The sequence below is a fragment of the Cheilinus undulatus genome, linkage group 4, assembly GCF_018320785.1.
Source record: "Cheilinus undulatus linkage group 4, ASM1832078v1, whole genome shotgun sequence".
NCBI lineage: Eukaryota > Metazoa > Chordata > Actinopteri > Labriformes > Labridae > Cheilinus > Cheilinus undulatus.
The window spans coordinates 25,077,967-25,094,353 of NC_054868.1; the positions used below are offsets into that span (position 1 = coordinate 25,077,967).

The window sequence follows — 16,387 nt, forward strand, 5'->3', positions numbered from 1 at the left end:
AAAACAATATTTTTGCATACTTGGTGTATGAAAATTTGCACTCACTGTAAAACCTCAAGTATGCTCTAAATCTAAACTGCTCCCCTCTGAGATTTTGAGTGGCTCTGAGGACTCAAGATTTTTTCTCCAGCTTTTCAATTCCTGTATGACAGAGCAGCAAAAAAGCAGGACACACATGCAGCTGCCAGGAACCGCAGGCCTGAGCAGGGCTGACGCTCAAAAAATTTAGCATAGACACATGATAAGATCACCAGCTGTGTCTAGTTTGAGTTGAAGATTATAAGTGCCTATTTCTTTGAAGAGAAGTGGACAGGCTTTGGGATTTTCCTCACTCGTAAGCACATGTTTATCTTTAGCACAGAGGACTCACAAAGACTGCACAGAGTGTTATAGAATAGTGATAACAGTCTTTTTGTAGACACAGAGGGTTCATGCTAGAGTTTCACACTTACAGGGTTTCTGAACATGTCTGATTTTTGTTCATTGCCTTCCTTTGTGTCACAGAGGGGAATCAGGAGCTGGCAAGACAGAAAACACAAAAAAGGTCATTCAGTACCTGGCACATGTTGCCTCCTCCCACAAAGGAAGAAAAGACCACAACATTCCTGTGAGTATTCTACTTATTTGTCTCTTAAATGTCTGTTTTTAATGCACTCCACATCATACACTGGAATGAATAAACTTAAACTGTGCTCATAAGAGGGTGTTGAAATACTGACACTTTTGATAAGTACAGTATATACAGTGCTTAACAAATTTATTAGACCACCTGTCATATTCATCTCAGAGACCATCCAGCATCATGAAGTGCTTTAATGTGGACTCTTTCATTTTCAGTGAGCTCTCCATGTTTTACCATTTTGAACAGGAATGAGGAATTTCAAACTGAATTCATCTTTTTATACCCAAATTTGAGCCAGCTCACTGGGCTTCTCTGAGAAGACAAAAATTAATCAAGCATAACATTCAACCACTAAAACTCATTTTTTCTGTTCAGGAATGCAGGTAAATAACTATAATTTGACATGTGAATCAAGAAACAATAATGTGCTTTACTGTTTTTCAGTTTTTTTGTAAATCAGTAAATTTGAAAATTCATGGATAACAATAATAATTATATTTTAGCATTAAAAATATCATGTTGGTGAAAGAGTTTCTACATATTGGTGTATTAACCATTTCAGAAACATAAAAAATGATTTTGGTAATTACCAATGCTGTTAATTTAGGGCAGCTGTGGCATAAACCTTACTTTTGGTGGTGGTCTAGTAAATTTGTTAAGCACTGTATACTGACAGCTACTACCTTGCCTTGACCTGGTTTTGTTTCCTGGAGTTACAATAACAGTCATCAGAAGAAACTACTTAACAGTAGCCAGGCCAGGATTGTTAGTTTCAAAAGTTAAAAATAAAGTCACTAAGATGTACTGATGAAAACATACTAAAGTCTTATTCTAGGGATGAAAGTAAATATAAAGTTGTGTGGGTGACATGGCTTAGTGCACCGAGTTGATGTGCACACAGTCTAACAACTTGCATTTGTTTATTTGTAACAAACAGCCAGAATCACCCAAACCCGTGAAACTACAGGCAAGTCTTCATGTTTTTTATACGTCATGCATGCTATACTAATATTTTCCAAATAAACAAACTTAAATTTAATCTAGAATTGGATCATTTAGAATCTGAATGACAAACAATTTAGCTTAAGCCATAGAGGTTACAGCCAATACTCGATAAACTGAATTTAGCATTGTCATTGTCTCTCTTTGTCAGGCTCAGAATACCGTTGTAAGTACATTTTAAAACTGGCATGATGGTTGTGTTTCATGTGACTGACCTGTTTTTTGTTCAGATGTGTCATACTGTGAACTCGCTCACCATTATTTTGATTCAAACTCTGTGAAACAGACATATGCATGTTGTTTTTATTTGTTGGAACTCTCATCTTGTAATATACAAAACTATTCTGCTGCTGCAAATGCAGTTAAAATGGTGATTGTGTTTATTTAGTAGCAACGCTCATTTTTAGACTGTTGTGTATAAGGAAAGCAATCTCTTTGCTGTTCTAAAAACAACTTAGTCAAGTTCAGCTTGTGCAATATAGTCATATAAACTGAGATGCATGGTAAAAAAAAGCAAATGTTGGTTAACATTGAATACCTATTGATAAAAATCCCAAGGGTTCAGTTTTATAGATAGTTTAAGGATTGTAATAACTACTGTAGGTTGCCTGGATTCTGATACTATTGCACCCCTTGGAGATGTTAAGCTTGCAGCACAGGTTCATTTATATTCATGCATCAATGCACTTTATCATTTTGCCTAATAACAATTGAATCTCCCCATGTCCTACAGAGTGGACCCCTGTTTTATGTGAGTAGCATGTAGTTTTTCTCCTGTCTTACCTCACTTACAGAATGAAAGGGGTACTGTACCTACTCTGTTAGCTCAGACTATTAACCCCCGAAATAACCCTCTATTAACTCTTTAATTTTGCCTGGAGGTGGAAAGAAAACGCTTCCATGTACATTAATCCACCTGCTGTTGATGTGCTTAAGCTTTTGCATTGCATGATCCAGTCCTTTCTAAGTTAATACTTACTGCTTCTTTATCATGTTTAACATTAACAGAACTTACATTGTGAGGACATCTTTCTCACAGAATAAAACACTGCTCAAATCCCTTTTAAATAAGGAAAATGGCCACTATAAGCTGAGATTCCATGGTTTTTATATGACTGTAAGATGACTAAAATTATTAACAGTGCACTAATTATTTAATGTGTCACACTAGCTCATTTACCAGAACATTCTGGCACTAACATTCATGATTTTAGTGCTGTTAAGCTCTTTGACTGCAGTTTAATTGGTCTCTATTCTGAATATATTTGAACTGAGCACTATCAAAGACTTGCACACTGACAAACCCAGGGGGTATGAACTTGGATTGTTTGTAATACAAATATCCATAAACTTTGTTGACATTTATGTTCTAAAAATTGACATTTAAAAATCAGCTGATCAGAAAGATAATCCGAAAATTGCAATTCTTTTTAAGATGATGGGTTTTAAATTTTGACATAACATGTATTATTACAGCGATAAACACTAAGACAGAATTCATGTCATTCAAATAAACCTCAACCTAGCTGCTAGTTATCACTGTATTGAAAATATGATTTAATCACCATTCACTTTCCCCTTAAACCATGTGAGTTGTGTCCCTTCTTAAAAGGAACTATCTGGAAGTGAAATGGTTACTGGTATTAATGATAACAGTGATAAAACTCCTCCATGGTTATCATACTGTTTATATTTCAATTTTCAGTAAAACCAATTGTGGTGACTGTGCTCTAGTATAACATTAAATAATATCCAGGCAGCATGTTAGATAGGTTCATTTACTAAAGTGAATGGAAAACAACATCCATAGGTGTACTGGAGATGTAAAGAAACATATTTGGGAGGAGGAGACGTTGTTGTCTCTCTCCTCTGTTCTGTTGCCTACACCACTCACTATGATTGTCTGTCTGAGTGCAGAGTGCACTCCCAAATTTTGAAACAGCTCTGGCTAGTTGAAAATATTAATCTAATGTTAAAATCAACATTGAAATCACTAGAAGTTAATTTGCTTACTTAACAGCTGACCAGTGGTTGTTTATGATGCATTCAAGGACAGTAAGAATAAAAGATTACATAAATGTAGCTGAAATAAAATGTCATGATGTGTTCAGATGGTTCAAATGTAACATAAAGAAAAGGAATATTCCATCTTTGTCCAGAAATTCAAATAAATCCAATTGTGAAGACAGGAAATGTTCTTGCTCTTTCAGCAATATAATATAGATATAACAGATGGAATAATGATCGTTTAAATCAAGAGCTACTTATCTTAAACCACTTAAATGATATAAATGGATTTTCATATTTTACTTGCCATTAAACAACTGAAGGTATCAATAGTGGTATTGGTAACCCCGAACTTCCATATACAGCGTGTGCGCCGCACACCGAAGCGCCGCGGGTTTGCTCCGACCGAAAGGCGAGCGACCTTGCCCACTGGAAGCGAGTCTAGAGCGCAGCGCCACAGCGCAGTCCGGATCATCAGGAAGAGATCATGGAAGAACTGCAAGTTCACTCAGGAATAGCATGTCAACAGCAGACTATTTTACCTTTTGGCGTTAATTTATCATCCTTTCCAGTATAAGTCCATGATATTATAGCTTCCTCCATTGAATGAGTACATTATTAAGTTAAAAGGTTAATGTTTGCTTAAAGGATCTTTAGTTTTATGCAAAATTCTTTGGCTAAATGTCCCCAAAAGTTAACTTTTCCTTGTCAATGACGCCATTGTAGCTCTGTGGCCCACTGACCTCTCTGTGACCCTTTGCTCTCGCTGCAGGACAAGACATAATGTTGATAAAGTGATGATTTATTTATTTTTTATTATTTATACTTTGTTTTAGCAGGGGAAAAAACCCACCGAGACCAAGGTCTCTTTGTCAGGGGTGCCCTGCAGCAATAACGATCAGGATCCCGTGCATTATTATGATAGAAACGGATGTTCTACGTTTGTGACTTCCATGGTTGATGCTTTCTGAACGACAGTGAATTTACGAGGTTTGGCAGCGGCCGGTGCTGAAATAGACCTGCAGCGTATCTGAAACGAAGCGGAGTGGAATGGCGCTCCAGGCACACACCGCTGCCGGTCTAGAGCGCTGGCTATGGAAATGCTCTGATAGACTAGAGAGGGAGCGAAGTGCGCCACAGTTTGATTCACCGGCGTTCCACGGCGTGCCGCAGCGCGCATGCTGTATATGGAAATTCGGGGTAGGGACTCAGCTCAGTAAGGACCTTTGGATTGAAAATAAGACTTGTATATCTGCTTTTCTTTGGTAACTTTGGTACTTTTCTGTCTTATCTAATGTATGGAATTTTTCGTCATTGTCATAATAAAAGTTGTTTGGCTGTAACATTTAGTAGTCTGACTAAAGCAGTCCACTAGTTTTTAAAGCCAGCTCATTAAATTTTGAATGGAATCACATCTATGGTTCAACCTCTTCTGACCTTTTCTTGTACATGTTGTATTCAACCTTAAAAACTCTGCTGGCCCACACAAGTCCCTTATGCTAGCATATTCCCATCCAGATTTCAATTCGTGTCATTTCCAAAGGACTGTTCTGCCTTTTCTTGTTGGTAAAAAGTAGGGGTGCACCGATCGATCGGCCAATATCGGTATTGGCGCCGATTTTCTTAATTTTAGGAGATCGGCGATTGGTCAATCCTTGTAAATAAGATCGGTGGATAAGATCGGTTTCATATGCCTCTACCTACTAAAATGTGAAAAATGAAAGACTAAAGGAACTGATATAATTTAGTAGTTTGGACAGCAATGCTTTCAACTTTTCATTTATAGTTGAGAGAACTACCTCATGTGCAGTTAAAACAACAAGTTTGTATTGTTTCACGGGTATTGTTCATTGTTATTCAGTAAAATAAGATTGGAACATTGAAGGTGTATGCTGTCAGTTATAAAAAAATCGGTATCGGCCAAAATCGGAATCGGCAGGTCAGGCTTTTTAAAGATCGGTGATCGGGGATCTGCCAGAAAATTGCAATCGGTGCACCCCTAGTAAAAAGACATCATTTAAAAATTGTCCGGCCTTGTGAGCCTCTGGAGTAGATGTTGTGTAGAGCATAAACATCCACAACTTCTGGCCTCAGACCCCTATGATTTAGGAGAAGATTTTTGATCCTCTTTAAGACCACTCAGTCTCAACACTGCTCCATGGCCCCTGATTAGTGCAAACTTTTAGCCATGACCTGCATTTTTAGGCATAGAGGTCTCTTAGCTTCAGAATGACTGTGTATTTTTAGGGATGGATTTTTTTCAGTAGTTTTTAGGTATCTTGTGTTGCTAGCATGATCACAGCTCACAACAATTGGCCATCTCAAACAGAGGAGCTATATCTGTTGGCTGTCAGATGTCTGATATGCTCACTTTGTAACAGGAATGTGGGTCAGCTTGTAATGCTGCTAAATTGGACCCCCTGCTGCTGTTTGTAATCTGTTCTTTGTTTTTATGTGTGCACAGCAGACCACACAGATGGGCCGCGTTGCCAATGAACAATTTTAACTACCAGCTTGCACCACAGGACTATGTTTATATAGAAACAAAGGCTTTTGGTTGGAGTCCTCTGTGAGCTCTGCCACTGCTCTTACAGCTGGATCAGGACCGGGTCGATCCAGTTCAGCTTCATTCCAGTTTCTAAAAAACTGGACTAAAAGCAGTCCATTCTGCTCTCTGCTCAAAGATCATATTACATGTCTCACATCCTGTGTGCAATACTGATTCCTCATCCATGAGAGTTCTCTCTGGTGGAAAATGGCCTCCTTCAGCACCTTCAGCATGTGCAGCTATTTTTGACGTAATGGGAAAGTTTTCTGCTCAGCCACAAGGAGAAAAGTGAAGCTGCAGGATAATTTATTTTTTTCTCTAAGCCGTTTTGGATTCTCTGGTCATGACAAACCCCACATTGTGGCTCGGATGGAAACACAGTAGACCACCTGTCCAAACATCTGCACAATCCCTTATTTATTTATTCAGCCTCTTAAAGTGTCCAGGCTGACAGATAAAGCTGAAGTGTTTCTGTTGTGTGTTTTGAATGCTTTCTTCCTGACATGATGGAGAAGCTGTCTGGTTTTCATACAGCAAAGAAGCCCCAAATATTCCCTCAGTTAATTACCAACAAAAATCCTCCACCACAGGCATTAGTGCAGCAACCTTTCTTTTCTTTTATCTTGAAGCTTCTATAAATGTAATGTACAGTGTTTGTGAATGTTTCCGATCTACACGTTTCAGAATACAAGAGTGAAATACAAGTACAAGCGTTAAGTCCACCTCTGAGAACTAGTGGTGTTAGCATTTTGAGAATTTTCATAGTTGAAAAATAAAGCTCCATGTAGAAATATTTATTTAAAATGTCATAATACAGATTTTAAAAAAGCACATTAATTCAATATTTTATAAGCTGAAAACAAAAAACAAAAGAACTGATACTTCTTGTCCAAAAGGCTGTTCTTACAACACAGGTTTACTTTGCAAACACTTGAAAATGCTCTATTGATCAGAGGTGATAGAATAACATGTTCATTTTAACTTTAGGGAGTGTTATTTTTTCTTTCTATTTGAAAGTCAGATCACGTGACAGCTAAACTTTCTAAACTCTTTTTAGGTTTGCATGTTAAAATAATTTTAATGTCCTTTGAAGTCTCACAAACTATTTATTCATCTGAAATTTAGGATGGGAATTTAATTTCATGTTCATTGAAAATTACTTGGCTCCAAAGCTTTTTAAAGGTGGATTAGTTGATTTAGAATTATAATTTCCTGTCACTCTTGCGGTCATAATTTTATCTCTGCCTTTTTAAAAGTTTACACGTGAATTTATGTACCATACTTTCTGTAAAACGTATAACAAGTCTTCTTATGTCTGCTGTCTCTTTTTTTTTTTTTTTTGCATGTTTATGTTCTTCATTTCACTCATAACTGGGGTCAATCAACATTTTAAATCAGTGCTGGATTTTATTTCCGTGTTGTGTCTCAGGACTGCTGTAATATCTGTCTTGTTGTTTTTGTTGTTTTTTATAGGGGGAATTGGAGCGTCAGCTTTTACAAGCCAACCCTATCCTTGAATCTTTTGGGAATGCTAAGACAGTAAAAAATGACAACTCTTCGCGTTTTGTAAGTACAAAGATATATTGCATTCATATAGAGGTGTATGTGCATGTCACAAGGCAGGCTTCAGCATTTATGAGAGCCACAGCCCCTCACTACCTTGTTGTAGCTCATCTTCGCTGAGTAACTGAGTCTGTTTTAATTGTCTTTCTTGTAACCTCATCAATATCTTTATGGAGGAGACATTTTTGTCTCTGGAGAAACTGACTAAAATCAATTAGATGTTCATAATTTTCAGTAAGCAGTTAAAGGGCCATAAAACTGGATCTGCTTGACCTTACTAAGGCGTTTGATGTACTGGACCAGTGGTTTTCAAAGTGTGAGGCAGGCCTCCCCTGGGGGGCGCCTCAGAGCTCCAGGGGAGGCACGAAACCATGGACCTGTAAAAAGGTGATTTGCTTGGCGAACCTCGGCTGTGCACTGAGCAAAATGGATAGACTTATAGTTGCTATAGGGACTAATATATAAAGCAGTGTTCCTCAACCCTCAACCAAAGGGCAAAATTTTTGAAAAATACCTTTACAAGAGCCACAATCTAAGAGGTGAAAAGTGGCAAAAACAGCTTGAAGTACCCATAAAAACAGGTTAAAATTGGCAAAATGGTCAAAAAGCAGCAAAAAAAAATGTGAAAGGGGCTGAAAATGTCAGTCAAGAGTGGCAAAAATGGGCAAAAAATAGGAAACAAGTGGTATTTCAATGGCAAATGGAAGTTTAAATGGGCAAAAAGTGGCAAAAAATAATGTGAAAAAGGGCAAAAATGGGAAAAAGGGAAACGAGTGGTATTTAATGGCAAAAGGTAGCTTAAATGCACAAAAGTGGCAAAAAGAAAGGTTTAAAAAAAGGGCAAAAAATGCGATAAAAGTAGCAAAAAGGCATTTTCAAAAATGAGCAAAAAAATTTGAAAAAGTAATATTTACTGATGAAAGGTAGCTTAAATGGGCAAAATGGTGAAAAAGGGCAAAAAATTGGATAAAAGTGGAAAAAATGGGGGGAAAATGGCTAAAAGAAGTTGTAAAATGGCCAGAAAAATATGAAAAAATGGGTATTTAATGGCATTATAACTGAATAAGAGGGAAAGGCAGATGTTTAAGGTGGGGTTTTTATGCCTTTTTTCAAGGCTTTACACCATCTCTGTTATACCCACATAGTAGCTTTACATGGTTTACAGCTCAAAAATCTCCTCACACTGGCGTCCTGAAAAACCCTTATTTTAACCCCTGTCTGAAATGCTTCGTTTTCGCTGCTGTCTCTTTAACACCCCCCGCTCCATGGACCTGCTTTCCTCCGATTGGCCGATCAAGGCTGGCCGGTGGCAGGACTCAATGTTTTGTGCCCGCCCCCTCTAATGTGGCTAATGTTGTTATGCTAGTAGTTGAAAACTTTGAATGAACCGGTCCGACTGAGTAAAATATGGCAAATTTTGATATACATCCGTACGTGTTAGACCCAGAGTCTGATCCTGATAGTTTGGGGGGGGGGGGGACCAGCAGCAGCGAAGGATAGAGCAGGATGTATCTGTTTGGTAAGTGTTTAATTACTGTGTTACTCAATGGCTAAATGGCTGAGAGGCCTTGTGGGGGCGGTCTGTTCCACTTTGCCGGCAGCACGGACGAACCACGAACCAGTCAGGAGATAATATTGCAATGACCTCATCAGTTTGCTCTCTGTTCGCTCCATCAAAATCTCGTCTCAGGAGAATCTCGGAGCGATTTTCAGCAACCGTTTTCATCAGTTTACACGCTAATTCCAAGATAACTGCCTCATACGTTTATCTCGCGGTTTGAAAATTTGCATACGTGGAGTATGGACACCCAATATTGTGACATTATATTTATGTTTTAAAAACTGGAAAAGTATAATACCCCCTCTTTAAGGAAATTTGCAAACCAAAATATCCAAAATGTTAAAAATGTTTAAAGATTAGACATAAATGTTTGAAATGTTGTCATATATATTTTTTTTTTTTTTCTTTTTTTTCCTTTTCAATTTGAGTCCTTTTTTTAGGTGGGGGTCCACCGAATGAATAATTTCAAAGGTTCACTCTCCCACACTTTGAAAACCCCTGTACTAGACAGACTCTGGCTGGAGCCCATTCATACTTCTTAATAATGGCATAGAATAGGAGAGACAATATAAAAGGCTGTAAATACAGCAGTTACTTAGTAGGATGTAACTAGTAACTATTAATATCTAGTTTGTTTTAGAGTAAAACTTTCTTCTATCTCTGCAGGGGAAATTCATCCGGATCAACTTTGATGTCACTGGTTACATTGTTGGAGCAAATATTGAAACCTGTATCCTTGTTTAGATAAAGCAGTTCAGACAAAGATACTTCTGACTATATTTGATGTTTAGATATTTAGAAAAAGAGAAATGTTACACTGAAGCACATCCATGGTTAATACAGGAGAATATTTTCATCACTGAATGCTTAAAAATATGTCTTCAACACTAACTTAGACACTGACTTGCATCCTCAGCAGTGTGACACATATAGGAAATTAAACATCAGCTGACCAAGCATATAGATATTTTCCTTAACCATATTGTGTCAGACCTACTGGAGAAATCCAGAGCTATTCGTCAAGCCAAAGATGAACGCACCTTCCACATTTTCTACCAGTTGCTTGCTGGAGCTGGAGAACACCTCAGGTGTAAGTAACCTGCCCTTTTGTACATTGGTGGTCATATCTTATCTTTGTCTTTTAAATTTCTATATATGAATGTTTTAATTTTTCTCTCTACAGCGGACCTGCTTTTGGAAGGATTTAACAACTATCGTTTCCTTTCCAATGGCAACATCCCCATCCCGGGCCAGCAGGACAAAGACAACTTCCAGGAGACCATGGAGGCCATGCACATCATGAGCTTTGGCCATGATGAGATACTGGGTATGTTTGCCACCAAACCAACATAAAACACAACTGAGCTTAGCAATTTTATCCACATGTGCCCTGTCTGCTCTCTGTTTAGTTCATATTAGGACCACATCCATTGTCATACATTACTTATCAAAGCCCTCTTATTTGAAGGTTTTGTTATGTTCTTCCAGGTTGAAGCCATATTGAATCAAGAATCTGAGCAGCTGGGTTGTGTAATAGCACATTACAAATGTTTACCTTTACCAATATATTACTCTGCCAACCATTTAAGAAGGTTTTAAGCTACTAGCTGAAATCCCAGTCAATTGGAGGACTTTTTTTTGACAGAAATGTTTTGCAAAACCCAATACAAAGTAAATGTTTTCATTTTAGATGTTGTATATATCATTGGCAAAATTTGGAAGATGTAAGTTAACCTTCCCTTGACTGTTTCTCCCTGGATAATATATATTTCAGTCAAGAGCACTGTATCAAGAAGCACACATGATTTGCATTTTCAAATATTTTCTGTATTAGCAGTTTTTTAATTTGCGCTTACTGCCATTATTTATATTTGGTGGTGTGACTGTTCAGGGAATCCCCCCTGCCCTTCCAAGAGCCTATGTGGAGAACATCAAGCAGAAACAGCACACGTTCCTGCCTTTCCTATGTTGGTAAGGAAAGCCTGAGGCAGGAGGAGAAGCAGCAAAAAACTCAGAGCAGGGTGGCAACAATGATTAGTTCAGAAGAACAACTAATGAGAAGCTGGGGTGGAGGAGCGTTGCGATGAATAGGCTTGCAGAGGGAGCAGCAAAGTGTAGCCAGGCTAGAGCAGTTTAAATATGGCAGTATGGGTGCAATTAGCCAGTAGTGTGCTTAGAAGCAAATCAGCTGGCTGTCAGCTTATGATGGCCTGCATGAGATCAGCAGATCTCAGCTATATGGCCTCTTTTGACTCCATGGACTTCCGGAACTTCTCATTAAAAACAGCAACTTTTTTATTAACAATCTCCAACAAGAGGTCCTCTCCTTTAACATTCATCATGAAGTCAAGACGTTTGGGATATTTTTGCTGCTTTAATATTCATGAGAAATTAATCAATTGCTTTTCTTTGTTGTTTTTTTTTAAAGCCATGTTGAAGGTGGTGTCCTCAGTGCTTCAGTTTGGGAACATTGTCTTTAAGAAAGAGAGGAACACTGACCAGGCCTCCATGCCTGACAATACTGGTAAGTACTTGCACATCTGCTTTATAACCTCATAGCTCAGAGCTCACAGGTCGAGACAGGGTCCTCCTGCTTTTCCTTTTCACATAAATGTGTACTTCAGCTCCTCTCCTGTTCTTTTCCTGTCTCCTTTACACTGCGGGTCTTGTCCACACCACAGAGGAACCAGTGATTTATGTCTTTTTCTCTCCCCAAGCCGTGTCACTCTGCCATTAAGCCGAATCATTATGAGGATTTACTCCTGAAGGAAATGGGGCACAGCGTTCCAGTTCCTCCTCATGTGGCCCTGAATATTTGGCACTCTTAGGAGGGAGACAGGGAGAGAGAATGAGTCTAACGCCAGCAACAAGGCCCAGCCAAATTTTCTTAAATGCAAGCAGCACAGCTCAGGACTGAGGCAGATGTTTTTTGTTTTTGTTTTTGTTTTGTTTTTTCAGAAATGAGACTTGGCTCTTCTAGAATCAGTTCCTTTTTTGTACATTTCCACAAGCTCCAGCCATGTAAAATATGACATTTTCCGCAGCTTCATTTCACAAGAAAACATCTAAGAAACTGATACTTGAGTTATATTCTCAAGCTTTTTTGAGCAGTTTGTAGTGATGATAATTAAATCATGTAACTGAAACCGTGCAATCAAGTCACTGTTGAGAAATAAGTAACCATCCACGTAAGGTTCAAATCTAATTCGATAATAAAACAGAATTTCTGTTGGAAAGAAGAAGAAGAAGAAGAGAATTTCTGCTACTGTTTCCTTCTGTTTTTATGAAAATAAATGTGTGTGTTTTTGGTCTATGTCTGCTTCCCAGCTGCTCAGAAGCTGTGTCATCTGCTGGGAATGAATGTAATGGAGTTTACCAGAGCCATCTTGTCCCCAAGGATCAAAGTGGGAAGAGACTACGTCCAGAAAGCTCAGACTAAAGAGCAGGTCAGTTAGCCTGTTCTGGGGTTTCTCTTCTAATGCCTACTCAGATCATTTGTAACCATGGTTAGGGATCTACCCTAAAGTGATGCAGCTGAAATAAGGCCTTTCTAGTCCAAGTAAATATCAGTAAATGGGGAGTTAATTTCAAGTTCAGTAAGTACAAGTTTGTGTAACTGTCTGTATTGGACGACATTTGTTTTGTGTGTGTGTTTTTAACGACCTTTGTGCAGAAAAATATAAGCATTTCATCTTGCTGTTGTCCCCTCCAGGCTGACTTTGCTGTAGAAGCTCTTGCTAAAGCAACATACGAGCGTCTGTTTCGCTGGCTGGTCCATCGTATTAACAAAGCTCTGGACAGAACCAAGCGCCAGGGTGCCTCCTTCATCGGCATCCTTGACATTGCGGGTTTTGAGATTTTCCAGGTTTGTTGTTTAAAATACCTGAAAAAAGTATGTCCTGTTGTACTTGTTTGTATCACTACTGTTGATCTTCATTTAAGGTTTTAACTTAACTCTTGTACTTCCAACAACAGTTCCTCTAAGCACGTCTTCCTTCCCTGTTTTCTTGCCCACTACAGCTGAACTCATTTGAACAAATGTGTATCAACTATACCAATGAGAAGCTGCAGCAGCTCTTCAATCACACCATGTTCATCCTGGAGCAGGAGGAATATCAGAGAGAGGGCATTGAGTGGAGCTTCATTGACTTCGGCCTCGACCTGCAACCCTGCATCGACCTTATTGAGAGGCCGGTTAGTGTTAATGGATAACTGTTTATCCACCAGACAGAACAATTCAGAAACATTCCTGCTGAAAATTTTTCATCCACTCACTTTTGAACAATGCAGATATCTAGCTTTATTTCTTTGATAACAATAGGTACTTTTACCTACCATAATTAGGATTAAGCCTTAATTTAGTCTTCAGGGGGAATTATCATCCTGGTCGATAAGGGTTTTATTGTGCTGCCCATAAAGACAACACCCATAAAGACAAAAATGACACAAAGACACTCAACAACCTAGGAAACAAGTATATTCTTTGATGGTTTAGATTTTTTCATGTTTAATATTTTCTTTGCCTGGTCTTTTGTTCTGTGCTGCATTAATAATCCCTTCAGGCAAACCCTCCAGGAGTTTTGGCACTACTTGATGAAGAATGCTGGTTCCCAAAGGCGACAGACAAGACCTTTGTAGATAAGCTGATCCAGGAGCAAGGCACACACACCAAGTTTCAGAAGCCGCGGCAACTCAAAGATAAGGCCGACTTCTGCATCATCCACTACGCTGGCAGGGTATGCCTTAACCTATCTCTTTGAAAATCTCTCTCGGCATTTCTCAGCCTCTGCTTTACTGAAAACACACTGAGAGTGTGCAGCTGGAAGTCAGCCCCCACCTGTTTTTTTCCGAGGAAAAAATAAATTGGGTATTTGCTTGGAAATTACAGTTTATTGAAGGATATATGGAGCTTTATGTGTAGCTTGTTTTTAGGGCAGAGACCAGGACCTCCTCTGTGAGCACTCAAAAAGACAGACACAAAGAGGTTAACGTGTTGTTTTTCAAGGCTGTTCCAGCTAATACACCTGCTACCATCACTGCATTAACCATTGACCTAAACTCTGACTGGTTTTAGTTTCTTATAAACATCTGGGGCATTAAAATACAAATAAAGCCCTTGGTCCTGGTTCTTGATGGAAGCAGCTGCTGTGTTTAAATGGTCAAAACTAATCAGTATGAAATTCTGATCAGAATAAGAATGCATCATGTAAACACTTCAATCAGTGGAGGAGGTACTTGTTTGATAACACAGGTGGCGTCAGCAACCAGTTGTAGACTGATGATAATAAGATTAAACACACAGAAGAACATCAGATCTGATTAAACTGAATAACACACGCCCGTTGAAAGAAGCACATACTTGCGTTGCTGTTTTTATCAGTACCAGTGTGTTTTATTGGCTGCTGCCACTCTTTACTTTGTCGATCAGTTAATACTGAATAGAGAGCTAATTCTTAAAGGTCAAGGCCACAAGCACTTTCTTCACTGATCTAAATTGAAAGGACTTGCTTTTTCTTCTGCTGTTTCTGGCAGATTCAAGCAGAATAGCTCAGCTCTGTAAGAAAACGACTAAAATGTTATGATTGTCATAATCAGATCACTTGTGCATCCATGTGAACAATAAGTTTGGAATCCTTAATCAGAATAGTTTTAATCTGATTGAAGAAATATAGCCCATGCAGAATTAGCCACCATTAGGTTTTGCTTCTCTATGATGTAGACATATACTGTATATCAAAGATAGCAAATAAGACCCTCTTTTTTTAATTAACTTTTATTGGCAGTAGGAACACCTTTTGTCTTTATTCATATTTTACCCCACCTCTTTTACTTTCATTTGTCATAAAGTAAAAAATGTGAATGTGTAAAGGTATATTTTACTGAAGGCTGTCATTGATTTATATCTTGAATACTCTGGCACAAAAAAGTATGATAATGTAGGGCTATAAAGGTATGTGTATTCATCCCAGCTAGGGCTGAATGGTTTAGAAATGATCCAATTGCAATTTTTTTCTCAATATGAGGATTGTGATTTAATATCCTATTATGTTTTAAGTTCCTATTTTTATTTATTTTCCAAGAAACAAAAGCAATAACCCTTTCTATTATAACAACCTAAAATAAGGTAGATAAAATTAGGGCTGAACGATTTTTAAAAAAAAAAAACAAATCTCATTCTGATTATTTTGCCTCATACTGCAAATTCAGCATGAATTGTGGTACCAAAGGGAATGATCACTTTAATGTCATTTTCATTTTTAATAAGAAACAAAATCCCCAAGTAAAGAAAGTAGTATTTTTTTCACCTATTTGAGAAAAAAAAATGGCACTTAAATGTTTACATGATTGAAGCAACCACAAAGATTTAATCAGGTATTTTGACACACATTTCTGGCTAAAGAAATATTCCACTGTCTGTGATTTGAAAATTGCAGTAGGACATATTAATTTAGGGGCAACAGTTCAGCACATGTAGTCACACAACAAATATGTCTAAATGCAGTGTTTAATTTGATTAATTTTCTTACATATTTATTTTTAGCATTTTAAATAAGAAATTAGACTATCACAGGTAGTTCAAATAACTCTAGGTGGAACAAACTGTAAGCTGCATTACAGTCAGTTAAAATAAATTAATAAGGGAAATGTAGCGATAAATCCTGGACTTTATATTCCTTTTTAACAGATGAACTGAACCCATACTAAACTATGACCCCAGAACCAAGGTATGAACCAAACCATGACCTTTGTGAACTGTTACAACCCAAAAATTATGTCATAAGACCCTGCTAAATTTAATTTTACTCTAATTTGAGTTTGTATTGCTGTATCTATAAATATCTATTTCTTTTATGTGCTGGTTTGTAGGACATATTAAAGATATAGCTCATGATATACACTAGATTCTATCACATTGTTTCAGTCAAAGCCAATTAAAGGAATTAAATCAAAGTCAACTTTATCAAACGGCCTTGTTTGTGTTGTGTTTAAGAATTGTAGCTGTAACAGTTATGGTGTATTCTCATTGTATTTCCCAGGATCTTGCGAGTATCATATTGGCTTATTCAACCATAGATGTTGTTTT

At 37.8% G+C, this 16,387-nt stretch overlaps 1 protein-coding gene across 4 annotated transcripts in view; it reads left to right on the forward strand.

Annotated features, from left to right (window-relative positions):
* The window catches only part of LOC121508069 (myosin-10-like), an 88,589-nt gene that overhangs the window by 45,541 nt on the left and 26,661 nt on the right, over positions 1 to 16,387 (forward strand). For 2 of the 4 annotated variants that reach the window (XM_041784568.1, XM_041784570.1), the window contains exons 5-16: positions 505 to 607; positions 1,560 to 1,589; positions 2,358 to 2,375; positions 7,653 to 7,745; positions 9,970 to 10,033; positions 10,295 to 10,393; positions 10,487 to 10,630; positions 11,732 to 11,827; positions 12,631 to 12,749; positions 13,016 to 13,168; positions 13,324 to 13,497; positions 13,866 to 14,039. In XM_041784568.1, coding sequence (XP_041640502.1) covers positions 505 to 607; positions 1,560 to 1,589; positions 2,358 to 2,375; positions 7,653 to 7,745; positions 9,970 to 10,033; positions 10,295 to 10,393; positions 10,487 to 10,630; positions 11,732 to 11,827; positions 12,631 to 12,749; positions 13,016 to 13,168; positions 13,324 to 13,497; positions 13,866 to 14,039 — 1,267 coding nt within the window. The remainder of the gene's footprint in view (positions 1 to 504; positions 608 to 1,559; positions 1,590 to 2,357; positions 2,376 to 7,652; positions 7,746 to 9,969; positions 10,034 to 10,294; positions 10,394 to 10,486; positions 10,631 to 11,731; positions 11,828 to 12,630; positions 12,750 to 13,015; positions 13,169 to 13,323; positions 13,498 to 13,865; positions 14,040 to 16,387) is intronic. The other 2 variants (XM_041784569.1, XM_041784571.1) reach the window with 1 other exon arrangement.